Source organism: Martes martes (assembly GCF_963455335.1).
Source record: "Martes martes genome assembly, chromosome: 6".
NCBI classification, from domain to species: domain Eukaryota; kingdom Metazoa; phylum Chordata; class Mammalia; order Carnivora; family Mustelidae; genus Martes; species Martes martes.
This window is the reverse complement of record NC_137893.1, coordinates 92,127,899-92,155,742: the sequence shown is the minus strand read 5'-3', so window position 1 is coordinate 92,155,742 and position 27,844 is coordinate 92,127,899. Positions and strand designations below refer to the sequence as shown.

Here is a 27,844-nt window from a genome sequence, read left to right as displayed (position 1 = left end):
AGATCCTACATCAAACAAAAATGTCTACACGCCTGAGAAAGTAAACTAGGGGTTATGACTCCCAGAGTTAAAGTCCGTATGAGGAATGAGAAGAAAATTCCGAGGGTCTTGAAAATGTCATTTATAGACAATTCAAGTTTGAAAGTCTGGTAACATGGAAAAAGACTTCTTGTGTCTGTAATTATGTATATGAAATTCCCATTTATCGTGCTCCAAAGTCATGTAAGCAATTGCTGTTCTCTTTAAATAAATCAGTGTTTCCTTCTTTGCCACCTGGGAAATTAAACATGGTCCTGGGCAAGCTTCCATATTTTTCTCTCTAAAAAAGGTTGAAATACGTATTAATCAGTTAAGCTTGGGAAGTAATGAATAAACCCCACCTCTCACCCTAGTGTCTACTCCAGGTATTAACTGTGAGGTTAAATAGGGACGTTTATAATCATAACAAGTTCTTAAGCCGAACCTGGGTCAGAGCACCAAACTTGCCCTTACTTTATACAAAAAGGAGATTTCCTCTTCTTTGAGGTGCAGTTCTTATTAAGTTAATTATTAAGTTAATTATTAAGTTAACTTAATTATTAAGTTAATAGAGAACCTTGCTCTAGTGACTGAGGTTCATTTCCTACGGGTGGTCTGGGCAGGACCCATATCAGCCTCCACTTGCTCCCACCTATAGCTGGGCTGGTCTGGAGGTCTTCCAGAATGCCCCCTCCAAGAACAGATCACGGCTGAAGGGTTCAGATGGAGAATGGGTGACTCTCGTCTTAGAGGTCTCTTCCTCGTCAGTGACAGAGCTCCACTTTTTCTCGGATCCCTCCAAGGTACTCTGTGTCCCCAGGTTACCCACAGGACTTCCTGTGCCTGGCCTGGAGCCTGGATCTCCCAGGGGAATTTTACTTGGATGAGTTCCACAAAGCTATAGAGCATAATGAATGTTTGAGTCAGAGTTTTGAGAATATTTTTTCTATCTGATATTCTAGGGGAGGATTCAGGCTTGGAATGGTATTTATTGGCACTCAGGGAGGCCTGCTGAAGACCGTCCTATGCTTCAGCCTGGGGGAAGAGGCTGATGGAGCCTGTTCATCCAGATGATCCAGATGATGTAATTTTCCTGTTCTGGGCCTAGGCCCCTGAAATCAGTCCTTGGAGGAGAAAGATGGGCTCGGATGGAGGGAAATGGGCCATTTTTAGAGATTTGGGTACAAATAAATCATTCCCTCCTCTTTATCCCATCGATTAACCCATCATTTTTTACTTAAAGCTGTGAATTTATAGCACCCTGGTTAAAGTCATTGGAAAATATTATAGATCAGCTGGATTAAGACAACAATGTTTTGGATGTTCATAGTTCAAGCCTTCCCTATGAACAGAGATGACAATGATTGTCTAGTTGCTGTGGTTTCAGAGATCTTAGTAGGGGCCTACTCTAGAATTTCCTTCTTCCACTGGGGAGTACCCTAACGGTACACTTTAATGTACCCATTTATACCCATGGCTTATGCTTAGTGGGGGGTCTGTTGAAATCCAATTATAATCTGAAACGGGTAACATTATTTTAAAGATAAAAGTCATTTAGTTAACAGTATAATCACTAGTGTCTGACTCTTTCTAGAAGCCAGCATTAAACGGGAAGTGGAGGGGTGTCTGGGTGGTGCAGCCAACTCTTGGTTTCAGCTTAGGTCCTGATCTCGGGATCATGAGAGAGAATCCCACACTGGGCTTTGGGCTCAGCATGGAGTCTGCTGGACATTCTTTCTCTCCCTCTGCCCCTCACACTCGTGTGCACTCTTTCTCTCAAATAAGGAAATAAATCTTCTTTAAAAAGAATAACGGGGAGCACAGATAAAGCGCAAAGAACATTCCAAATACACTGAGTTCCTGAGGACATAGGAAGGGAAGTCTAGAAAGTGGATTGCCACAGAGCAATGTCGTTCCTCTCAATTTCCTGGCTTCCTACCCACCCACCCTGACTGTAAAAATAAACAAACACAATCTGCACCATCAACTCCCTGAGCCGTCTACGACTGAACACAGTTGTATTTTGTTTTGTTCATCCATCATCGTCCACGGTATTCATTCTGTGGGTCCCTCCGAAGCACTTATTTTCCTGTCTGTGAGGTACCCTATTTTGCCAGCTCGGCGGTGTGTGCTGTTTACTAGAGGAGCTATTAAATTTCCCTCCTGTGTATCTTATGAGAGCTGCAGCTAGAAGATAAAGCCTCTTCGAGTGTGGAGCATTGGTATGCGAGAGACGTCCTTCCTTCAGATCCCTGCGAAGGCACCTCAGAATAGAATCAAAATGAAATGTCCACGCTAGCTGCCCTTACGGAGTCAGCACTCCACCATAACAAGATATGTTCCAGGCTTGACACATTTTGACTAGAATGCTAGATAATTAACAGGTTCTACATGCAGAATTAGATCTATGTGCAGATATCACCAGAAAGACAAAAAGCCTGACAGGAAACAGAAAGCTGTGACTGAGAATTGTCAAATACCAGAAGGATTCCGGCAGTGAAATCAACTGACCAGAGCTAACAAGAGTATAAGAATAAAAGCTTTGGGGCCAAACATAGCTGGGCTACAATCCTGGCCCTACTTACCAGCAAGGTGACTCTGGGAAAGCTATTTAACATCTGTATTTGATCCAGTAATTCCACTGCTAGGAACTGATTCTGCAGATACAATGACAATAAGTAGGGTTCTTACTGTGTGCCGGGCCCTTTTCTGGGCACTTTCCATGTGTTAACCCACTGAAGCCTCATGACAACCCTAAGAGGTAATACTGTTGTTATTCTCAGGAGACTGAGGCCCAGAGAGGAGGACCTGCCCAAGGTCGAGTGGGTCAGCACTCTTCGTGGGAGGCAGCATGGCGCATGGTTAACTGGGTGGCCTCTGGGGCCAGACTTCTTGAGTTCCACTCCCAGCTTTGCTGTTAACTAGCTGTGTAAAGGGCCAGCATCATGCCTGTTACATAAGAATTCCCATATAGTACTTTACTCTGAGGGAGATAGAATTTTCCCGTATGTCACTGATGCATGCAGTGTCGGCTGATTTCAGAGTAATTCCTCTTTGCAAAAACAAGAGCCATGGGAACTCAGTTCCTTAAGGGGCAGTGATTTCTGTGGATCCTGTTCACTGGTTTGGTTCATCCCACAGCTGATCAATTTTAATACTCTGATACTTGGGATATAGATCCATTTGCCCAGAAGCTATGTAATTTATACCAAATGACTCTTTTTAGATGCTCTGTCTCTGGGATCCCTCACCCCCCCCACCCCCCCCAACTGTGTAGCTGGTGGGTTTGCATGCTCCAGACCCAGGAGGACCTGCCTTCCACGTGAGACGGACATACCTTGGTCTAGGCTGCTTACCTCTCAAACCGAGCAAAATCTTTTAACATCAACCGTGACCCTGGCATATGATCTAAAAGTGGGAACACACACTATAATATGATGTTCTGGGTGTTCAGTATCAGGTTTTTCTCCAATTTCTAGCTGTCTCCTATGTTCATTCATTCACTCATTCATTCATCTGTTGAACAAGCATTTACTGATGAGCTCTCCTGTGTGCCTCCCACCCACTATTACAGATGCGGGGTCTTCAACGTTCCTGCCCTCAGAAATCTTACGTTCTAATGGAGAAACCAGTAAAAAAGTAAATAAATAAATATATGATGTGGTAGGTGGTAATATAATAAGTGCAATTGGGAAGAATAAAGCAGGGTAAAGTGTTAGGGAATGGGCAGGTGCTGTTGTAGACAGGATCGTAAGGAAAGGCCACCCTGAATAGGTGACATCCGAAGACATGCCTGCGTGAAGTGAAGGAGTTATGTGATGGTCTGGAGGAAGAGCAGTCCATGCAAAGCTATCAACAGAACAAGGGCCCTGGGGCAAGGAGTATGGTTGGTGGGTTAAAGCAACAGCAAGAATATCTTAATGGTGGAACAAAGTAAAGAAGAAGCAGAGGGGCACCTGGGTGGCTCAGTGGTTTACCTCTGCCTTCTGCTCAGGTCATGATCTCAGGATCCTGGGATCGAGGCCCACAGGGGGCTCTCTGGTCAGCAGGGAGCCTGCTTCCCCCCCCTCTCTCTGCCTGTCTCTGTGCCTACTTGTGATCTCTCTCTGTCAAATAAATAAATAAAATCTTAAAAAAAGAAGAAGAAGAAGAAGCAGAGTAGTGGAAAATGAGGTCCAGTGGAGGCCAGGACCAGAAGAGGAAAGTTCTTTAGACCATGATGAAGAGTTTGGATCTTGTTCCCAGTGTAATGGGAAGTCATGGGGAGGTGAGAACAGGGAATGGCATGGATTGATTGACTTCTGTAAAGGTGTGTGTTTCTGGCTTCTGTGTGGAGTAGACTGTATTGGAACCAGAGGGGAAGCCAGGAGACTAGTGAGGAGGCTCAGACATTAGTCCAAGTGAGAGAAGATAATGGTTTGAACCAGGGTGGGAGGAGTGGAAGAGGCAAGAATGGTCAGAGCTGAGACAGACTTCGAAGGTTCCGTCAAGAGGAGTTGGATATGGGTTGGATGTGGATGAGAGAGAAAGAGAAGAAGCAAGGAGGACTCCAGGGTGAAGAGTGCTGTCTTCCTCTGGGATGGGCATCTGTGTGTTGACCTCTGTTATCTGTGCATATGTTCTTGGCTTACTAGATTTAAAACTTCTTGAGACCGGGAATCTGGGTAAAAGCACCATAAAAGCTATAAAACAAGTAAGTAGGATGCATAAGATGTTTATTAGTGAATAAATGTTCCTAAATTTCAGTATTTGTTCCGGATTTGCTGGATGGTTTAAAGAAAATGGCTCACTTTCTGGCTGAATTTTCTTATTATGAAGTAGGGTTCACAATACTTGCCTTAATAATGTAAATGCAACATCAGTATGCCTAATGGTGGGTAGTGAACAACATGGGGATATGGGATAGAGAGTCTTCCTTTATCTGTAGTAAGGGAGGAACAATAGTGGAAATAATTTGGGGAAAATGTCTTACTGAGGTGTCACTCAACACGATGCATTTCAGACTAGGAGGTTTTATTGTCACAGCTCTCTCCTACGTCACGGACAGATATTGCTGATTGAATGTTCTTTTGTGGGAGCTCTGGAAACAGCCTCAGAATCGTTCTCAAAAGGGCACACCGCGTGGCTATCCCTGCCTCACGCAACCCACTCATCCGACAGTTGAGGAAATGGAAACCCAGAGGTTGTAAATGACTTTCCCCATTCCAGCCAAGCAGAGGAGGCAAAACCAGAGCCTGAACCTAGGATGTGTTTTTAAGCCTGAACCAATGTGCTTTTAAGTAGATGTTGATTAAATGATAAAGGCTTGTACACACAAGGTCAGATGTGGCACGAAGAAGCTTTATGTGTATGTGAAGCAATGTGTGAAGAGCAGTGAGTGCGGCTTCAGAATCGATGGGAGGCAGAGAAGCCCCTCAAAACAGGCTTGGAATAGGACCCAGAACCCATTGCCCCAACAGATGTTCCCTGCATCTCAGAGGAAAGCCGGCTGTCACCTAGGATTCTCATTTCACTTGATGACTGTTTAAGGACAAAAGATATATACATTATCCTCTTTTAGCCAATCAGTTCACGGAGAATGTGATCTGACATACTAATCCTGCCATTGTGGATTTTTTTTCTCCTTTTATTAAATTCTTAAAGAATTAAAAAGCATTCTGTCATTGAATTCTACTGAAACCGGGTTCAGTCACCTTAGATCCACTACAAATTGCCTGTTTAATTTCCTCAACACAGAAAGTGATACAGACATTTTGTTCAGCTTTACTAGACGTGCTGTTTGTGGAAATCTAGTCTTTATGGTTGAAAATGACGGCTGCTTTGATTTCAGTCACAATATAGGATTCTGCTGAGGTCTGACAAATAGCCAAGCTGTCCCTTCAGATTTTGAACAGTGAAGGGGTCTTGATTATTCATTCTCACACAGACTCAATTTACTCATGCATATGCCAAAAAAAAAAAAAAAAGAAATACATACCTTCTGATCTTTAGAAGAGTTTCTATTAAACAGATATCTCTTAGTGAGTCAGTCCAGGTTCTGGTTGCAGGAATGATCTTTAAGTTGAACCTTTCATTGAGTGGAACCTGGACACTTTGAACAGTGACGGATTTTCTTTTCTTTTTTTGTGGCAGAATTCTTTGATAAACTGTGCAGCTTTTTTGTGCAGTTGACAATTCTACTTGTGATGGGTTATCTTAATTTGCGATTTTAGTGAATTGGAATATTTTAGGTGATAGGGAAAAATATTATTAAAATTTAGGTAGGAGAACCCATTCTCTTATAAAATATATAAAGGTTACTTATCCCTTGTATTTGTGTTGAGATGGTTAAATGGGCGGAAGACATGAACAGACACTTCTCCAAAGAAGACATACAAATGGCTAACAGACACATGAAAAAATGTTCATCATCATTAGCCATCAGGGAGATTCAAATCAAAACCACAGTGAGATACCACCTTACACCAGTTAGAATGGCCAAAATTAACAAGACAGTAAACAACAAATGTTGGAAAGGATGTGTAGAAAGGGGAACCCTCTTACACTGTTGGTGGGAATGCAAGTTGGTGCAACCACTTTGGAAAACAGTGTAGAGATTCCTTAAGAAATTGAAAATAGAGCTACCGTATGACCCTGCAATTGCACTACTGGGTATTTACCCCAAAGATACAAATGTAGTTGAAAGAAGGGCCATCTGTACCCCAATGTTCATAGCAGCAATGGCCACAGTCGCCAAACTGGAAAGAGCCAAGATGCCCTTCAACAGATGAATGGATAAAGAAGATATGGCTCATATATACAATGGAATATTATGCCTCCATCAGAAAGGATGAATACCCAACTTTTGTATCAATGTGGATGGGATTGGAGGAGATAATGCCGAGTGAAATAAGTCAAGCAGAGAGAGTCAATTATCATACGGTTTCACTTACTTGTGGAGCATAAGGAATAACTTTGGACTTTGGGAGAAGGAGAGGAGAAGGGATTTGGGGGAAATCAGAGGGGAAGACAAACCATGAGAGACTGTGGACTCTGAGAAACTGAGGGTTTGGGAGGGGAAGAGGGTGGGGGGTTGGTTGAGCCTGGTGGTGGGTATTAAGGAGGGCATGTATTGCATGGAGCACAGGGTGTGATGCATAAATAATGAATCTTGGAACACTGAAAAAATAAAATAAAGTTAAGAAAACAAAACAGAAACAAAAATAAATATTGATAAGCATAAGTTTAAGTACTTTACATTTGAACTTATGGCTTAAACCAGAATCAATCTTCTGGTGTCAAAGGCCAAAGACCAGTGATTACATCAGAAGAATTTTTGTACACCTGACCACAATGTCATTTTCCTCACTTTTTGCCCTTAAGTCAAAGGCATGGTATTAGGAGGAGGGAGATCCTGATTCTGGACTTATCTATCACTAACTCTATGCATGACCTGATGCACAAGTTACATATGTCTACCCAGGAGGGGGAACTCGATTTCTCTGTCTATATAAGCAGGTTTAGAGCTGATTAATTTCAAAGGTTCTTCAGAGAAATACCATTCTGTGAATTATGGTGATGCATTTTCCAAATTTTTGTTTAAACAACTGATGGATTTTTTTTCTATTATTAAAGTGGCACACTTATGTCATAGATGATTTGGAAAATACAGCAAAATAAAAGATGAAAACAAAATTACTAACAATCCCTCCAACCCAGAGTTAAGCATTGCTAATGTTTTGGTGCATTTCTTCCCATGATTTTTCTATGTAGGTATTTATAATATAGTAATGGGATCGGACTACATTTTTTTTTTTTACTTATGTCTTTTCCCATGTCATCAGTTCCTTTGAGAACATACTATTAATAGATGCATAATGTCTCACCCTATAGATTTGTCATAATTTATTTAAATGGTCCCTAATGGTTGGGCATATATTTTTACTCTTATAATTCTTGTACATAAATATTTATAAGAGATTTCTAAACATATTACCTGTATAAGATTATGCATATTTATTTTAATGTCTTGAACAACATTTGGCATCAGCATGATGCTGCCCTCATAAAATGAGTTGGCCAGTGTTCCTTCCTGCTCTATTTTCTCAAAGATCTTGTGCAAAATTGGTGCTTGGTTTATTAATTGTACTGTTCTTTTCAAGATAGGCACTTAAAGCTATGTATTTCCCCCTAAGCACTGCTTTAGCTATATCCCACAAATTTTGCTCTATTGTATCATTATCATTTGGTTTAAATTTTTTTTTTAAATTTCCCATTAGGTTTCTTCTTTGATTGAATGATTATTCATAAGACTGTTATCTTATCTTCAAATACCTAGGAGTTTTTATGTGTCTTATTATATTGAGTTATAACTTAATTTCATTGTGTAGAGGGAATATATTCCATATCAAGAGCTCTAAAAAATTTTGGTATTACCATCTTTACACTCCTAAAAATTATTGAAGACCCTGAAGAACTTTCATTTTTGTGTGTTATGTCTATTTATTATTTTAAAGATTTTATTTATTTATTTGACAGAGAGAGAGAGATCACAAGTAGGCAGAGAGGCAGGCAGAGAGAGAGGGGGAAGCAGGCTCCCTGCTGAGCAGAGAGCCCCATGCGGGCCTTGATCCCAGGACCCCAGGATCATGACCTGAGCCGAAGGCAGAGGCTTTAGCCCACTGAGCCACCCAGGCGCCCCAAGTTAAGCTATTTAAAGACAGAGACAAAAAAAAACTTTATATTCTCTTGATTTTAAAATTGTAAACTATCTATTCTTATCTCCTTATCTCTGGTAGTTCTCTTTATATTCAAGTCTACTTTGTGTGATACAAATATAGACACACCAAGTTCCTTATGCTTACTATTTGCATAGTTTATATTTTTCTAATCTTTAATTTTAAGTAGTATGTCTCTTTAGTTTTAAAATGTGTTTTGTATACACATGTTTGTGGATATAGATATAGATGAAGATATTCTTGCTTTTTTGCTTTTTTAATCCAGTGTGATATTTTTTGCCTTTTAATTCAAGTGTTTACAATCTGTTCACATTTAAAGTAATGATCAATAATGGGTGTGTTTAAGGCCACCGTCTTGGCATTTGTTCTCTGTTTCTTCCATTTGGTTTATGTTACTCTAGTTCTCCTTTACTGCTGTCTCTTGGATAAATCAATTATATTTTTAGTATTCCATTTGATCCCTTTCTGTGGACTTTTTAGCTAGTCATCCTTGTGTTATTTTTGGTCATTGTTCATAGTGTAAAGACTACAATATGCATCTTTAACATATCACTGTCTACTTTCAATAACATTGTATTACTTCACAAAGTAAGAATATCACAGTATAATTCCTTTCTCACCTACCCAATCTTTGTGCCCTTGTCATAGAATTAACTTCTGAATATGTTATAAACGCTACCATTCGTTATTGTTAAAATACTTTAAATAATGAATCATCTTTTAAAGAATTTTAAAATAAATATAATATGAAGGTCTTATATATTTACCCATAAATTTACCCCTCTAAGGCTCTTCATCCCTTCCTGTCAATCTGAGTTCCCCCCAGGGATTACTTCTCTTCAGTAGAAAGAATATTCTTTATCATTTCTAGTAGTTCAGATAAGTAGTAAATGAGTTCTCTGTCCTTTTCTTATTGTTGAATATGTTCTTTAAATTTTGTCTTCATATTGTTTAACAACTTTATTGAGGCATAAATTACATACCATAAAACCCACCCATTTTAAGTGTTTAATTCAATGATGATTAATAAGCTTTTAGGGTTGTACAAGCATCAACAGACCAGTTTTAGAATATTCTCATTCCCCCAAAAAGTTTGTTCATGCCCACAGCTGCAGGCAATCATTTATCTCATTTATCTATTTTTATAAATATTTCACATAAATGAAATCATACAACATGTGATCTTTTGCTTCTTTTCATTTAGCAAATGTTTGTGAGGCTTAATGATGTTACAGCATGTCAGTAGTTTATTCATTCCTTTCTATTGATGGATAGTATTTTATTGTATGAATGTACTACATTTGGATCATCCATCACCAGTTCATAGACACTTGTCTTATTTCCAATTTTTGGCTATTATAATAATGCTACCATGAATATTGACATACACATCTTTGTGTCAACCTATGTGTTCATTTCTCTTGGGTAAATACCTACTAGTAGAACTTCTGGGTCATATTTAAACTAATGTTTAACTTTCTAAGGAAATCCCAAACTGTTTTCCAAAGGGGTTGTACTAGCCTACATTTATTTTCACGAGCAACAGTGTTTGCCTTTATATTTGAAAGTAATTTTTTGTTGGATATATAAATCTTGGTTGATGGTTAATTATTTTGTGTCTTTACTTAAAATATGTTTTCCCATTGCATTATGGCCACCACTGTTTCTCTGAGAAGTCAGTTGTCATTTTTATTGTTGTCCCCCTGTATGTGTTATGTCTTTTTCTTGCTCCTGCTTTTAATATTTCTCTTTAATTTTGAATTTTAGGAGTTCAACTATAATGTGTCTAGATCTGTTCATCTTGAGGTTTAATAAGCTTCTTGGATATATGCATTGACATCCTTAATCAATTTAGAGAAAATCTTGGCCATTATCTTTTCAATATTTCTTCTACATGATTTTCTCTTCTATTTTTGAGACTTATGGTTTAATACTTTATAGTGTCCCACACATCTCTTTTTCTTTATTTTAGTTTTGGTCTCAATAAACTATTGGCGTTACAAACATGCTCTTCATCTCGGACTCTGTGGGATTCAAATCCATTATTCCAGCCCACGTGAAACCATAAAAGTTTCTGAGGAGTTTACCTCATCTCTCCTAATACCTGTCTCTGATGAATTCTTCTTTCTCCCACTATTACATGAAAGATGAAAGCATATGTTTGTTTCTTCTCCTATAAGGAGGGCTCATTACTTTATGGAATTTCGTTCACTTAGGTTTTTTTTTTTTTTTCATTAACTCTCTTATGGGGTGTTGAAATATCTATGATTGCATAGTTCATGTGGCTTATTTTTTTTTTTTTGACAGAGTGAAACAATGGTTTCTTACAACTTTCTGTATTTAACAGGAAACAGAAATTTCTGTGTGCTTTATTTATTTATAGATTTTTAAAATTTATTAGAGAGAGCACGAGGTGGGGGGATGGGCGGTGGGAGAGAGAGAAGCGGGATCTCTGCTGAGCAAAGGAGCCTGATGCAGGGCTTGATCCCAGGACTCAGATCTTTTTTTCTCTATTTTTGGTACCCAATTCTATGAAAACACTCAAAAGACATATCTCAGTCAAAGAAAGAATGTGATTTCTCCAAGTTTTAGAAATTTCCAAAAGTATTGCCATGTCCAGCAGATATCCCCAACTCAAATCCCAGTCTAGGTGTTATGAATGTGTATAATCAACCTGACATCTGATACCAGAAACTTCTCTTCTGTGCATTCCATGTGGCTTCTCACCTCTCCCTCTTCACCTTTCTCTATTCTAGCTTTATTATTTACCACACCAAAAAAAGGGAAAGTAACATGAAAGAAGATATGGGTTATGAAACAAGATTGACTTTTTTAGATGCCTTCCTCCTTAGGCTGACCCTAGAATGTTTAGAAATACAGAGCAAGTCATTTGATGTCCCTACCTGACATTTTAGGCAGATGGAATCTTCTTAAAGTGTGAGGTATTAACAGTCTGAAGCTTGACAAGGTGCAGTGACAGAATCATGATGTATTTCTCATTATTTCTAAGTTATGTTTCTTATACATAATCCAATGATTTATTTATTTATTTGAAATCTAACCAATCACAATCAGTGTTTACTTCTACTTTAGTTGTTTAAAAAATTGTGAACTTCATCAGGAAATCTTTTCTGGTCTGATTCATTTTATCTTTTTTGCTTTCCAGCTCTTTTCTCAAGCTCCATTTTTTTCCTGGGTCTCTGTCATGACACATACTGGCCATTATACATCAAATAACATTATGAGTACCTGTTTACTTGCTAATTTAAGACATTCAAATTAAATTTTGAAAACTTTTCCACATTCAAGGATTAGTCTTTTCTTTTGTTTTTTAAAGGATTTTATTTATTTATTTGAGAGAGAGAGCAAGAAAGAGAGAGAGATCACAAGCAGGGGGAGTACTAGAGGGAAAAGCAGACTGCCTGCTGAGCAGAGAGCCCGATGCGGGACTCAATCCCACGACTCTGAGATCATGACCTGAGCTGAAGGCAGAGGCTTAACCAACTGAGCCACACAGGTGCCTCCAGAGAAGAGGTTTATTTTCCACTCATGTAAAACCACGTTGGCAGTGTGTAGAGGAGGAGGATGAAAGGAACAGCAATGTGCTCCATTCAGAGCACCTAGGCTGTCATAGGCTCTACAGTCTTCAAAACTGGCTCCAAAGATCAGTTTGAAGAAGAGAAATGAGGGTCCTGCTGTCGGTTCTTATAGGCGAGGACTGAAAGTGGCATACATTAATTCTATTTTGACTCTACTGGACAGAACAATCACAGGCCCATGTTTGGACTGAGAACTGTAGCCCTGAGGGAAGCTACAGTTCTGTACTATCGAAGGAGCACAAGCCTTTGGTGGACTTTCAGCCACTTTTCTTTATACACGTAAATGTATCTGAGGCTTCATGGCTATGCTTCTTAGTTCCTCCAGTGTAAACCTCTGGGGCTCTCAAAGCTTGAGGAGTTAAAGATGGGGTGGTGGGGCAGGGGACTTAGTGCTGAGCGCCAAAGTCTAAAGCAAATAGAGCTGTTCCTACAGTAGAATAGCTCAGAACTAATCTATCTAGTGAGGATGGCATTAGCTTGTTTTGTCTTTCACTTATGCATTCTTTTACCCATTTATCAGACATTATCTTGGTTACTTGCTATATGCTTTATGCTTAGCAACATGCTGAGTGCTGAGTATACGATAAAACATTTAAATCATTCAATGAGGTAAGAGCTATAATGGATTTGTGTACATTATGTATATGGAAGTAATGTGCATTATTTTAGTGGTGGAGGCTGACCTTCCAATAAGACAGCATGAGAAATTTCCAGCACAAGTCTTAAGGGCCTATTTGTCTGTTGGGTTTTTAATATTTCCTTACTGTATTCTTTTGCATATCTGTAGCCCTGGTTCCAAGTTTGCCCTCCACTCTGAAGGACACTAATATGATTATATTTCCTTAGTAGAAAGATCTATCTGGCCACACATTGTTTGCAAGATAGATACAATAGCAATAAAATTAGAGGCAGGGAGAGTCAAGGGGCTACTATTACAGCCTTCATTGGTTCTCTGTGTGTGTGTGTGGAACAAAATTGAAATTCCTATCTATAACTCACGAAACTCTTCATGATTAGGCCCTTGCCTGACAGTCTCGGTGCATTTTCCATGGCTCTCTACCCCTATTCTCTGACTCCACCTGGGAATTTCTGCAATACTAGTCTACTCATCGTTTCTCTTACTACACTACATCATGCTGTGCTTCTGATGATACCTAAGAGTCACCTCCCTACTTGCCCTCCCATCTGGGGTATTAGCAAATGACTTAACTTTCAAAGTTTAGCAAAATGTTCCTTTCTTAGGGAAACCTTCTCTAAATGCCCCCTCTCTGTGGTAGACTTAGCTACTTCTTATCTTATGCTCATACTATACTTTGTACCAACATCATTTGTAGAAAATATAACTTAGGTTCCATAATATTCTATTCTGTCCTAGCCTGTCTTATCATATTGTAATTCCTTACCACCCTTCCCTCCTTGAAGAAGGAGATGGTGACTTGTTATCTTTCTATGGCCAAGTGCCTTGCTGTGGACTGGGTCATAGTGTGTTCATCAAATAACCATTGAATGGAATGGGTGAGTGAATGAATGAATTGCAATGATAGGAAATAAATGCAAAGCAGAGTACTTTTAATAATATGCCGTATTATTAAACATGCCGCAGTTCATTTGGAAAATAGGATGTGTGCAGAGCAGTACTTAGAAACAAATGGTTGGAGAAGTAGGTTGATGTCACTCTATTAAAAAAAAATAAAACCCTTGATTCTACCATCAGTAGGAAAACAATGAAGACAGTGAGCCAGGGGAGTGATATGACCAGAACTAGTTCCAGATGAATCTGGTGATGTTAAATAAAACGAGTTCCAGATGAATCCGGTGGTATTAAATAAAAATTAAATAAAAAGATAAGTGGGCAGGGAAGCATAGTGGGTAGGAGGCTGATAGTAGACCCTTGTTATTTTTGAATTGTCCAGCATCCCACCCCTGTTCTATGTTGGGGAAGTCTACCCTCTATGACCCTTGGTGGGGCTACCACCTGTTACTGAGAGGCCATGGGAACCAAAATTTCCCTAACTAGATATCCTGGCAGTTGGGCTTGGGGCACATGACTCAGGCGTGACCAGCTGGACACCACACTCAGAGAGTATTACACTAAGTCACAGGAACAGTTAGATATCACTCAGGGCAGCAGAAAAGAAGTGATGAGTCTGATGGCTGTGGGTTCCAGGGGTAGCATCCTATTTCATTTTTTCCTACAGCATCATCTCAGAGGTTATCTTCTGTAGTTCAGACCCTCTTCAGTCCAACCTAGTTTCTGAAGCTGTTTCTCAGACTTGTTAATTCTGTAAGAGCTTCCTGCCAACATCCTTATATGCTGCTATTCTGTTCATTAGCCCAGAGCAGTTTCTATCATTTAAAACAGTGGTAGACATTGGTGGATGCGCACCCAGCATCCATCCCTCTCCTAACCCAGATACTTGCTTTCACGTCCATCCATTCTTATACAAGTCTACTTCAAGGAAAACCAACACCGCTTCTTACTGGAAGAGTAGGTCTAAGTTGTCTTAAGCCAGTTGGCATATTCCTTACCTCTCCAGCCACCGTCATGTTCAGAGGTGACCAGGTGACCGAAGTGGGCCAGTTGTGGAATGAAACAGAAGCAGTGCTTGCTCCTGGGAGTCAACTTTAGAATAACATTGACCTTCAGAGAGAGAGAGGGCCCTTTGACAACCTCACTGAGCCTCTAGATCAGCCAGGCCTGCTGGGCTGCCAGAGGAAGGAATCAAAGGTGACTGGGTTTAGGATGTAAAATGACTGGGTGGAAGGTGTTGTCAGAGTTGAGAGAGGGAGCACAGGACAAGTAGCAGACCTGGTTAGATTAGAAGTTCAGGTCCAAAAATGGCACGTTTTCTTTTCCGGAAGTATTTTGCATTTCTTACGTTGTTAGTTTCAAGTAAAGAGTTAGACTTATCTAATATTTCCATGTATTTACATGTCTAACTGAAGCGTTAGCCTTTTCAAGGAGAGTAGAGATAGTTGTAGAGAATGACCACTGTTCATAGGTTTGCATGTCATTTTTTCCCATGTCTTAGGTTTTAACATGGGAAGGAGAATGGGCTGAGGTGGGGGCATGTTTCTAGGGTTTTAACTAGTCAGCACTCTAACAGTTTTGCAATAATGTCCATACCTGATTAATATCTCTTACCTATTACCACTACAAGTCATAATCTCAGGTTTTACCCTTGCCCTTCTTTTTTTGATTTTGTTGTTGTTGTTATTAATGTAAAGATTAGTGATATTAGCTGAAGACTGAAATGAACAACTGTGAATGTGTATCTGTCATGGATATATAAAACTGATCACATTTTAACATACCTAAGTTATTTCAGATAAGGTTTACACTCTTGACCCGGACTTGGAACCTTAGAATCTCCTTCTCTCCCTGCCTCCCCTCATCCTTTTCCTGGTATCTCCAACCCACCTCCCTCCTCATGATACTTCCCACCCCCCGACTATTACATTGGCAGCCAATTAATTGTTAAATCCTAAACATTCTATCTATCTCCACGGTGTTTCTCATATCCACCCTTTTCCTTACATTACTATTCCATCTCCATAATCCAGCCCCTCAGTGCCCTCTGACAAAAGTCTACAGTTATGAAAATTCATAGTCCTTCTTCACTCCAATTCAACCTAGTGCACAGATCTTCTCATAATCTTTTGAAAGATCCCATACATTACTGAGTGAAATATTATCACTCTTTGCCCTGTTACTCAAAGTCCTCACCTATGTGACCATGACCTCTGTTTATTTTATTTTTTTAAAGATTTTATTTATTTATTTGACACACAGAGAGAGATCACAAGTAGGCAGAGAGGCAGGCAGAGAGAGGAGGGGGAAGCAGGCTCCCTGCTGAGCAGAGAGCCCGATGTGGGGCTCGATCCCAGGACCCTGAGATCATGACCTGAGCCGAAGGCAGAGGCTCAACCCACTGAGCCACCCAGGTGCCCCCATTTTTTTTTTATTAATTTGATAGACAGAGATCACAAGTAGGCAGAGAGGCAGGCAGAAAGAGGGGGAAGCAGGCTCCCTGCTGAGCAGAGAGCCCGATGTGGGACTTGATCCCAGGATGCTGGGATCATGACCTGGGCTGAAGGCAAAGGCTTTAACCCACTGAGCCACCCAGGCGCCCTCCATGACCTCCCTTTAGATCTTATAACTCACTATGGCCCTCTTCACTGTTCCCATTCCAACTAAATGCCTGTACCCTGGTCTTGAAACCCCTAATCTTTCTCACAGACCTGGATCCATCTTAGTTCTACCCAGTATCCATATCAAATGCCCTCCTCTTTCATGAAGGCTTTCTTGATTTTTATTAAAGACTGGCTGATTCAGAGAGAGAGACAGAAAACACAGAGGGGAGGGGCACAGGAAGAAGAAGAGAGAGTCCCAAGCAAACTCCATGCTAAGCATGGAGCCCAACACAGGGCTTGACACAGGGCTCAATCCCATGACCCTGAGATCACAACCTGAGCCAAAACCAAAGAGTCAGTTGCTTAACCAACTATATCACCCAGGCGCCCCAGGACTTTCTTGATTTTGCTGGTAGAGGAAATCTTTCGTGTCTATAAGAAACCCACTCTTGTCACTGGCACCATCTCCTTGAAGATGAGACTTTGATACTTTCCAATCCAGACTTCACATCACTGCTACAATGTTTTCAAAAGTACAGAAGTGTTCATGTTCTGGCCCCCAGAAAGTTAAAGTTTATGTAGCAGAGAAGTTAAGAGTTCACACTTTGAAGATAAGTGGTTTGGATTTAACCTAGCCCTACCACTTTCTACTGTTTGATCTCGGGCAAATGACTTCCTCGTTCTCTAAATGGGGCCTATTGTGAAGTCCAAATAATGCAGTGCTAATGAATTAGGTTAGCCCTAATGAAATGATGTATGACAGGATGATAAATTCCAAGTTGCAGCTGAGACACAATAAAATAGTAAATGTGACAGTCCAATAGAGGTAGGTATCAGACCAATATGCAGATTTTCAAAGCAGGTGACCAAATGCTAGTTAGATAACTCCAAAACCTCAGAAGGGAATTAGCAGGCAAAGCCATGGGAGATGGGAGGATGATTCTATAAGGAGGTTGTCTTTGAGAGACCCATCCTGGGACTCCTGCTGGTACTTCTGGAGGGCTTTAGGATGGCGCCAGCTCCCTCACCCCTAATGTAAATAGGAGGATGGGTAGTTTCAATGAGACCATTGGAAAACCTGATGAATGATTCCCACTTTGTCATCCCCTTTGTCCCCGGTTATTTAATCTAGGGCTGTGTGTGTGTGTGTGTGTGTGTGTGTGTGCGCGCGCGCACGTGCACATGTATGTGAGTTAGCTAGGACTTTTTTGGTTGTCAGTGACAGAAATAGTATCTGAATTAGCTTGCAGAATGAGGGAGGCATTGGTTGGAATAATACTAGAATATTATGGATATCCTCCTGACCCAGTTTTGGTTTGGAAAATCCTCACAAGAACTCTGACTGGCTTGGTCTGATTAGGGCCATCTCAGATGAATCCAGGATGGAAGGAGGAGGAGCAGTTCCCAGAGAACTGCATGTGCAAAAACAGGAGGGCTAAGCAAACATTGCCTATTTGTTTTTCATCCCTGTCATTTTTCAAGTACGTCAGCTTCTTAGGCATAGTATTGCCTCTTGTAAAAATGCACTGTCGGATTCAGATGGGGAGGTTAGAAAGGGGAAATATGTCTTCTTAAAGGAGGGGTCAAGGCAGGGATAAGGCCCTGGGAACTGGGGAAGAGGGCAAGGGAAAGAAGAATGATGGTGGCTTCCTGAGCGCGCCAGTTGGGATTAGCTGCCAGGAATTTGTTGGGCCTCAGTAGGTGCTAACTGGGCAGTGGTGGAATGGCTGTCCTTGAGTCCGAACGAGGGCATTGCAGCTGCCTAATGGCATGGGGCTGGCTGCTGCAGCCTGGGGACATTGGGTTTTGTGTCCCTCCTTCTTCCCTTTCAGTGTCCCTCTCACTTCTTATGGACCTCCCCTACCCCCACCTCACCATCCTCACTGCCCAGTGACCTGAGGCACCTTCATTGGCCTCACTCTTCCTTCTTAGGCTCATTCTCCTTCACAGAGACCCATTTTATATACTCACGTCCTGTCCACATCCCCGGCAGCACTTGCCCTCAGTTGCCTCTCAGAGCAAAAGGATTTCACTTACTCAGTTATCATTCACCCAGCCTACGTTCATTGAGCTCTCATTGTGCACCAGGCCCCGTCATAGGTGTGTAGGGAAACCACAGTGAACAAGGTAGGGGAGCCCTGCCCTCATGGAGCTTGCATTCCCCTGGGAGAGGTATAACAAAACTACGCAAATAAATGTAGACCATCAGTTAGTGATAAGTGCTTTGAAGAGAAATAAAACAAAGGAAGAAAACACTGAGAGGATGCTCCTTAGTGAGAGACAGATGAGGACAGACTTCTCTGACGTGGGCCATTGAGAAGAAACTGCCTTCTGTGGAGGAGGGAGCCCTGCTAAGATGGGGGACATGGCATTCAAGGCAAGGGATGCCACCTGCAAGAGACCTGGGGTGAGAATGTTTTTGACCTGTGATGACCAGACCTAAGTGAGGTATCACAGAATAAGAAGAAATGCAAGTGGCTCTTAACCACAGGAGAAAATGCTCCACGTTGCTCGTAAGAGTCCTGCCAACAAAGCTCATTGAGGCCTGTTGGTGTGTGTTTAGGATGTTTTGCTTGCTCAGGTGAGAAACAGAACCTGAATTAGCTAGAGAAGAGATGGGGGAGGGGGGGAGATTGACTATAACAATGCTGGACTAGTACACTTACAGAAAGATCCGTAAACGTGCCCATCATAAAATAAGTTCAAACCAAGCCTCCACACTAGACTATCTGCGTCTTGCTCACCAGATGGGCAAATGTCCAGTACATTCCACAATACATGCTGCGGGGAATTGCTGGCAGGGAAGCAAAAATGGCACAGCCCCTATGGAGGAGAGGTTGACTGGATCTAGCAAAAATCACACGCACATTTGCCTTTTAACCCAGCAATTCCACTTCTAGAGTCTGTCCCAAAGCATGAAAAGGCATGAGCGAAGTCTATCCATGGCTGCACTATTTAGTAGCAAAAAACTGGAAACAATCCTATGTCTATCAACAGGGGCCTAGTTTCACAAACTTCTTAAAGCCACATGGTGGAATACTATACAGCTATAAAAAAAGAACAGGACTATTTCTATATATTACTATGGAATGCTCTCTAGGGTCACATGTTTTAGACATGACAAAGTGCAAATGTGCTCTCATTTGTCTAAGAAGGAGGGGGAAAATAATATACATCTATATTTGCTAGTCTTGCTGTCTTTTGTAACAAAAGAATGGGTAAACAATAAAGATGAAATAGCGGTGACTTGTATGGAAGGGAGGGAGGGGATGGGGTGGAGGAGACAAAGATAGAAGCTCAATTTCTTTGTAGATTTGTAGTTTTGATTTTGTGAACCGTGCAATATTTTTTATAATTGTAAAACAAAATTAAGTTTAATGGAAATGATAATCCTTATGAATTCAAAAATGTTACTTTGGGAAAAAAGCAAACAAATTTGGAGACATTTTAGAGACAAATGAAGCTTACAAAGTAAATGTTTCTAAAAGTAAAAATTTTTGAAACCAATGAACCTAACATGTTATCCAGTTGGTGGGACAGTGGACCTATTCCAAATGACTGTAAGACACAGTAACTTGTATCTCCTTTATGGGATATATCCAAAGGACAAAAAGAACTGGGAAAAAAAACTTAAATTGTTCTTTGTAGTATTAATAATGTGATTCCAAGGCTGCTGTACGGATAGAGTAGGATAAGTCAAATGAATAATTATATTTTTGGTAATGACCAAGATATTTGGTGTAGAAGAAAGGGGATACAGATATAAGACTGATGTATCTCAGCAAAAACACTGTAGTCTTGGGTTTGAAATCATCAGTCTGAACACATATGCTATCTTTTAAATATATTTATATGATTCCTAGCTCTGTCCACTGAGATGCTTATAAATAATAACCAACCCAGAGCAAAGAACACCTCTCTATAAGTATATCATGATCTGGAAATATGTTAAAATACTTGTTAAATGGAACTGAGGCTCCTTGGAGAAATTGTTGATTCTTTATCTGAAACAGGAAATGGACAAGATGAGCCTGGAATATCTTGTCATGCCAGAAGGAGAGGTAGCCCTCGAAGACACTGGGATTGTGTCAAAAGGACACAAAAACCAACCTGATTAGACTCTCACCAGCCAAAATGGGCAATTGAAACATCAATAAAATAAAACTACAGTGGATTTAAACCCACTATTGGACTCTCACCAGCCAAAGATGGTCCACTGAAGCATCAATAAAATAAAACTACTCTGTATTTAAACTCACTAAATATATTTAATTCTTGAGTTCATAATGATAATTAAAAAAAAAAACCCAATGATCTTCTTTGAAGGATAATAAGGGAACATTATTTTTAAAAGCTAGCTAATAAAGGAAAAGAGTAAAGTGTGTATTTTGCCCGTCTTACACAAATGTAGACGAGTAGTTCCTCTTCGTGGAATTAGTCCATGAACACATGAAGAAGGAGTACCATTATTTTGCAAATCCTAAAGAAAGAATGAGTCTAAACATCTGCATGAAAGGAGAGACAGCCTGGTGTTACCTACCCCCTAATAGAAGAATACAGCATCTAGGAAGGAGTCTTGCCACACCTGAATCCATCAAGCTTCTGGATCTAACTAACAGGACCTACAGGTAACAGAGGAACCAATTAAATAACACTATGTGGAGCTCATCATGAAAACCTGACAAGGGGAAACTCTAACGGACAAATAATATGGTTTCATCATCAACAACAAACTGAAAGGAAGGAAAAAAAAGGGAGGGGGATGTGGGAGAATTCTATAGATTAAAAGAGAGATGAAAGACACCAGAGCTTGGATCCCAGTTTAGACCAACAAACTTAACAAATGAAAGAAGGAAGGAAGGGGACAGAGGGATGAGACTGGGGAGGAAGCAGAGAGAGGATGAGAAGAAAGAGAACATTGGTAGTTTGGAGCAACGTGCACACTGGCAGGGTATTTGATGATATACTGAGGAAGTAGTCTTTGTTTTGGGTTGTGTGATGATAGATATTGTGATTTCCAAAGAGGAACCCTTATCTTTTTGAGAGATACACTGAAATATTTACAGATGAAATGAACGATGTCAGATATGTACTTCTAAATAACTGGGAGGGAGTGAGGACATGCAGCAGTGATCCTCAGACTTGGCCTTGCACTGGAATCACCTGGAGGGCTTATTAAAATGCAGATACCAGGCACGCCTGGGTGGCGCAGTTGGTTAAGCGGCTGCCTTCGGCTCAGGTCAGGATCCCAGCGTCCTGGGATCGAGTCCCACATCGGGCTCCTTGCTCGGCGGGGAGCCTGCTTCTCCCTCTGCCTCTGCCTGCCACTCTGTCTGCCTGTGCTCGCTCCCCCCCCCTCTCTCTCTCTGACAAATAAATAAAATATATAAAAAAAAATTCCTTCTAAAATGCAGATACCAGCCTCACCTCCAGAGATTCTGATTCGGTCTTGGGTGCGACTCAAGAATTTGCCTTTCTAGCAAGTTTCCAGATGATGCTAATGCTGTTGGTCAGGACCACACTCTGAGACCCACTGGCAGAAAGGAAGCAAGATTGGCCCCCCAAATTATTCTTGCATCTGGCTGGTGGGGATGTGAAGGCTTATTATTATATTCTCTCTAGTTCTGAATATGTTTGAAATTTTGTGTAATAAATATTTAAAACAAGTGATACCAAAAGACACATAGTGAGACAAAGCCTTTGACATCCGACAGCTTTCCTGGGAGTATCTGTGCTCATTAGCAATGCAGATTTGGCTGCTTCTTCTGGATTGAAAGGTACACATCTCCTCCTGCCTGCTTAGAGGCGACTGTAAAAGTTGCATGGCCAGAGAGGCAGGAAAGTGATCTTTGTCTAAAGGGTCCGCATCATGTTGCATCCTTTTTTTAATGTGGTCAGTCATTGGAAGAGCAGTGGTTTGGATGAATCCTGTGATTTATGGCCACTTCAGCTAGGAAGGGTGCTGCTGAGCAGAGCTGTGCCAGGGTTCAGCTCTCAGGATTGGGGGCAATCACTGAACTTCTGTACCCATATACCTTCCTGCAAGGACCTTTCTGTAACTCCTAGATCAGAAGGCACCTCTTTCCGGTTGAGCCCCTCTACTCGTCTTTGAAGATGCGTTCATTCATTTACTTATCTGTTCATGCATCAGATACTTAATAGAACACCTCCTAAGTGTCAGGCGCTCTTCTAGCCCTTGAGAAGAAGCCAGAACAGAATAGGCAGAAACCTCTGCTTTTGTGGAGATTAAATTCTAGTTGGAGGAACAAACAAACAATACATAAGTGAACAGTAATTTCAGAGAGTGAAAAGTGTTATGAATAAAATTAAAACGAAGATGCTGGGCTGGGGATTGATTCTGTGTGTGTGCACGTGCATGAGCGTGTATGTGTACACATTTTATTTTAGGTCATCAGGGAGAGTTTCTCCAAGGAGATGGTATGTGAGCTGGGAGATGGATCCTAGGAAGGATCCAGCTACGAAGGAGATCTGGATATGTTCAGACAAAGACAACAGCAAGTACAGAGGCTCTGAGATGAGAAAGAGCTTGGCATTTTGGAATGCCAAGAAAACTAGTGGGTCTAGGACATGGAGAGCCCAGGGGAAGATGGTATGAGATGAGGTGGGTGAGTAGGTAGGAGCCAGGATATGTACGGCCTTACAGTCATCAGCCTCGGTATTTATATATCCTAGACACCTCCAAGCCCGTCAGTCATCTCCCAGCTATAAAAAATACACTCTGTCTACAGAAACAGGACACTGTTTTTAAAAGGAAGCCTCCTAGGGGCTCTGTCTATAGGAAAATGACTGCTTTTGTAAAGGCAATTGATATCCAATTTTTTGAACCAATCTATTTTAAAAACCCAATACTTTTATTTTAGAATCGCCATATGCTCTCAATGCATATAATTCCACTCTAAAACACTATTTACTCAACTTAATATTTGGTCCCCTTGTTAAAATACTGATTCCTCGGTGATGGGTAAGACCCTGAGTTATCGGTCATTTCATGCTAATACAAACGAGTTGACAGCTGTATGCTTGAAAAGGAGTTTTACAAGAGGAAAGCATAAAGTTAGTGGCTTCTGGAGCACGGGGAGGAGTCTCCAGGACAGAAACAAACCAGAAGGGAGAAACTGAGGATGCGTCAGAAAAAAAGACTTCTTTTAGAATTTTGAGTGGGTCTCTGCCTCCTGAATAGACTAATGTCCTCCTGCCAAGACTCGTCATAGCAGGGCTTTTTTTCTTGAAATAACCTCTGTGAATCCTTTCTAGCTCTTTCCTACATAGAAAGTGTGAAAGAATGCACAGATGCCGATGATTACAATGCATCGCTCTTACTGTCCTACTGTTTCCTGATGGGCTCTGGACATACACGCTGGACCTAATCTCTGCAGATGAAATGTTTTCAGGACTGAAACGGTGGTCTCCTGGAGGTCGCTCAGTCAGCTGATGGGAACAGCCATAGGCATCGCTTCCCAACTTTGCATTTGAGTGACTTCATTATCAGTTGCTTGAAATCAGCCCTGATGAGAATATTTACACCACAGGGGCGCCTGGGTGGCTCAGTGGGTTAAGCCTCTGCCTTCAGCTCAGGTCATGATCTCAGGGTCCTGGGATCGAGCCCTGCATCTGGCTCTCTGCTCAGCAGGGAGCCTGCTTCCCCCTCTCTCTGCCTGCCTCACTGCCTACTTGTGATCTCTGTCTGTCAAATAAATAAATAAAATCTTTTTTAAAAATTAAAAAAAAAGAATATTTACACCACAGAAATCAGCAAACATGACACATTGGGCTTTTCTTTTCAGAGAGTCCATTGTTAGATACTTACCAGCATGCCACTGGTATGAAATTTTTTAAAAGTCAATTTTAGCATACGCATGGCATATGCAAAGAGTAGCTATGTCTTTGTTTTGCCTCTTGAACAGATGTCAACAGTATTCCAAATTATATTCATCTTTCTATATACTTTACATTTTAGCTGTATTTATGTATATGTAAGTTCCATTTACGTTCTCAAAAACTTCTTGCATTCCATGGTCAACTAGGTAGGCACTAAGGGTCCTGCAAGGCTTTGAGTGATCTGACTCTTCTCCTTTGTCTACTCCTGGATCTAGTCAAATTTAAGTTTTGGTGTGCCTTGCCCCTCAAATAACCTATTCTTTTTTTGGTCTGAGCATTTCTAGTGTACTCCCCTTGTCTGGTGGGCTCCCCTCCCCTACTCTGTCTACCGCTTCTCTGTCTACCGTAGCCTTACCCATGTTTCAGGATCAGAGCAGAGGCCATGCCCTCCTTCTTGATGCTCACCTGCCACAGCTGCTTTCGTGATCCATTACTCTTCCTCCAGAGCTGCCACTAAATGCTGCCACCATCGCGACCGCCACTGCTGCATTGTATAGATGTTTGTCTCCATGTCTTATCTCCTTTGCTGGATTTTAAGCCCCATGAGGTTAGTGAATTTTGCTTATTCATCATTTTATCCTCAAGAGCATCTGGGGCAGCACTTTGCATACAGTCATCACTCAATAAATGTTAGTTAAATGATCTGCATATATGACTTCCTATTGCCCATAGTGCTCTGGACAACATAGTAGGTGCCACACAGACACACACAAATACACACACACACACGCACACAAAATTTCATCAGTCCAAGTATTTGAATTTGTGGACTGCTTTCATTTAGCACGGAAAATCTCTTATTGAAGGGGAGCGTCAGGTCCCAATGTAGTCCAGCGAGATCCAACCACAAAACTTGTACTGAAGTCCGAAAAGTCACCTTTGTCATCTGCGTGCAAAATCGGAACGCTTTGTCCAATCTTGTGTTAGGAAGTCGCCCATCTGTTGCAAATCATGATGCTCTGATGGCCACCAAAGCTGCCACTGCACTCCTACGGGGAATGAATCCTACTAGAATGTTCTACTGGGACTTTCACAGCTAATGATAAAAATAAGAACTAATCTGATATTTTTCTCTTTGCTCACCCCTGCTGTCAAAAAAGGCTGTGCCTGTTTAGTTGATTCATTCATTAAACAGTTATTGCCTTCTCTTTCTACTCTGCTCAAGTCTCAGATACAAAGGTGAATTATCCATGGCCCTGCCTCTCTGAGATTCACAATCAAGAAAGAGGGATCGAAAAAAGCAACCAGACATGTTCAAAGTCTCAGGCGAAATAGAGTCCCGAGGCTCTGACAATGACCCACATCAGTGCATTTGCCCATTAGACTCTGCCATCTGTCCCCACATGAGACGTTGGCTGTAACTCCTTTTCCACGATTGCTTTTGGTTTGAATGACCTTGGAGATAGTCTGAAATCTCGTGCTTGGAAGGGTGCCTTTAGAGTTACTGGTCTGCACTTCTGTGCTTCAAATAGAATTTCACAAACCTCTAATTATCTTCTCCTACCAGGCCGCCTAAATGACTGACGACCGGCTCCTTAGTCACTCCAGGAATGGATTTCTATTCAGCCCGTGCCTGGGATGCATTAGGGTGCCCGGAACATGTGTGGCTGTTCCAAGCGGCTCAGGGCAAATTAACAGAAGCCAAGCAATTTGCAAAATGCCTCAACTTCCTGCTCATCTCCGAGGCAGAAAACTGTCACACCTTAACCTCAGGAGGTTCATCTGCAGAATTATTTACACACCCTCCTGAGGCAGAGCCTCTCGTGTCAGATTCTCCCCCCTTGCTTTTTGCAAACATAAGCACTCGGCTGAAACGACAGCTATGACTCAGTTCCTAACTAACGCTGCCTGAATTGATTTAGTCTGAGTTCAGATTTAGCACATAATCGTGTTCAGTTTGCTCCACTGCACTGCCTAGAGATAAAAGGCTTGGGGGAAAAAAATCGCTTCAGCTTGTGTCAGTCTTTGTGGTGATGTCATTGCCATGAGAGAGCTGGGCCGTTCATTACTCCGCTGTGCTGTGCAGACTCAGACGCGGGCTGCGTGCGTGCAGAGGGAGCGGGCTCCAGGTGCCGAGCGCCGGCCATCCCCAGGGCGAGGCGGCACCCGGGGCCGGCCACAGCGACATCCACCTGGAGGCTCTTCCCATCGCGCACAGCTCTGAGGTCTCCTAGCTCTTGACTGAAAAATCGGGAGGGGGAATGCCAGCCCCTAGCATGGACTGTGATGTTTCCACTCTGGTTGCCTGTGTGGTGGATGTCGAGGTCTTTACCAATCAGGAGGTTAAGGTATGCACCTGCAATCTTTCTTTTCATTGTTGCTGTTAGTGAAGCTGCTTGGCAGAGCCTTTTTAGCTTTCGGAGGCAGGACTTTGGGTTATAGTTTTCAGCTCACAGTCTGCGCTAGGAATGCAAGTGGTGAGTGCATGCCTCTATTAATTAGAATAAGTTAGAAGAGGAACCGGCATATGGATTTCCAATGTGATAAGGTCAACCACTGTCTGTTTTGTTATTTTTTTTCCTTATCTTTTTTGTTAGGTGATCCCCAGGGATCCCTTTCTCAGTAGACATGTTTTCGTAGTCTCCTATCTGTGTGTCAGTAAGGACACTGTGCCAGTCCTTAAATGTTGAGAGGGGTACCGAGCATGGATTAAATGAAGAAAACACACGTAATAATAAACGTCGCACCCAGGACACCCTGAGAGTGGGACAGTAACCCCTTCAGGGCACGTCACTGAACTATGCCATGATGTGGACTTCCAAGGGAAGAAAAGCTGTTCTACAGATGACAGTTTCAATCTCTAGCTCTCTGGAAATCAAAGTTGGAGAGCAGCCGCCAAAATTTTCTTTGTCAGGCAAAGGAAGCAAGTCATTTTCCCTCAGCAGCTGTCCGTCAAAGAAAGTTCAGGCACAAATCAATTTTGCATCTTAAGATGTAGAATTCCAGCCCATGGGTCCCCACAGATTGTCTGCAGCAGTCGTTTAACTGACTAGGTAACTGTCCCCTGATGATAGCTGGTCTTTTTTATTCCCCCCTCCCCGTCTGGTTTTATATTATGAGGAAGATTCCATGCTTGTAAAATGGGGATTTTGATTTCTTCTCTTGTATTGCGAAGAAGAGCCAACAGAAGCCTCTTACTTGAACAGTTCACACACAGAGAAAGGACAGTTACTCATTGTGTAACAGGAGGAAGCAAAGGGGAATTACACTGCGTAATCATTTTCCATCCTCCCCTTAGTCTGTACTTAAAGGAAGACTCTGCTTTCTGCATTATTGAGCGTGTGTAGGTGACACTCCGGGGGCTTCCCAGGTGGGGATTTATGCGATCACTAGCATAACACTTGGCTCTGTCATTCGGGACTGCGGTTTCGAACCCTCTCTTGACATGAGTTCAAGAATCCCGATTTGTTGTTCCTGCATATTTCAGATGTGTGGGTCCGTGTTTGCCAGTTCTGCCGGTGGTGTGCCTGTGTCTCC

General features: G+C 41.6%; 1 protein-coding gene and 1 pseudogene across 8 annotated transcripts in view; both read left to right on the top strand.

Annotated features, from left to right (window-relative positions):
• LOC308345110 (heat shock cognate 71 kDa protein-like) overlaps positions 1-26,541 on the top strand; it is a 78,345-nt pseudogene extending 51,804 nt beyond the window's left edge. The window contains exon 3 of the transcript in view: positions 26,394-26,541. The product of the transcript in view is annotated as a heat shock cognate 71 kDa protein-like (transcript). The remainder of the gene's footprint in view (positions 1-26,393) is intronic.
• RCAN2 (regulator of calcineurin 2) overlaps positions 1-27,844 on the top strand; it is a 266,382-nt gene that overhangs the window by 145,921 nt on the left and 92,617 nt on the right. The window contains exon 1 of one of the 7 annotated variants that reach the window (XM_080805752.1): positions 26,233-26,655. The exons of the other annotated variants lie outside the window; for them this stretch is intronic. Within the exon in view, the coding sequence (XP_080661878.1) occupies positions 26,569-26,655 (87 nt within the window). The 5' untranslated portion in view covers positions 26,233-26,568. Of the gene's footprint in view, positions 1-26,232; positions 26,656-27,844 lie in introns of those variants that run through there. 7 annotated transcript variants of the gene reach the window in all.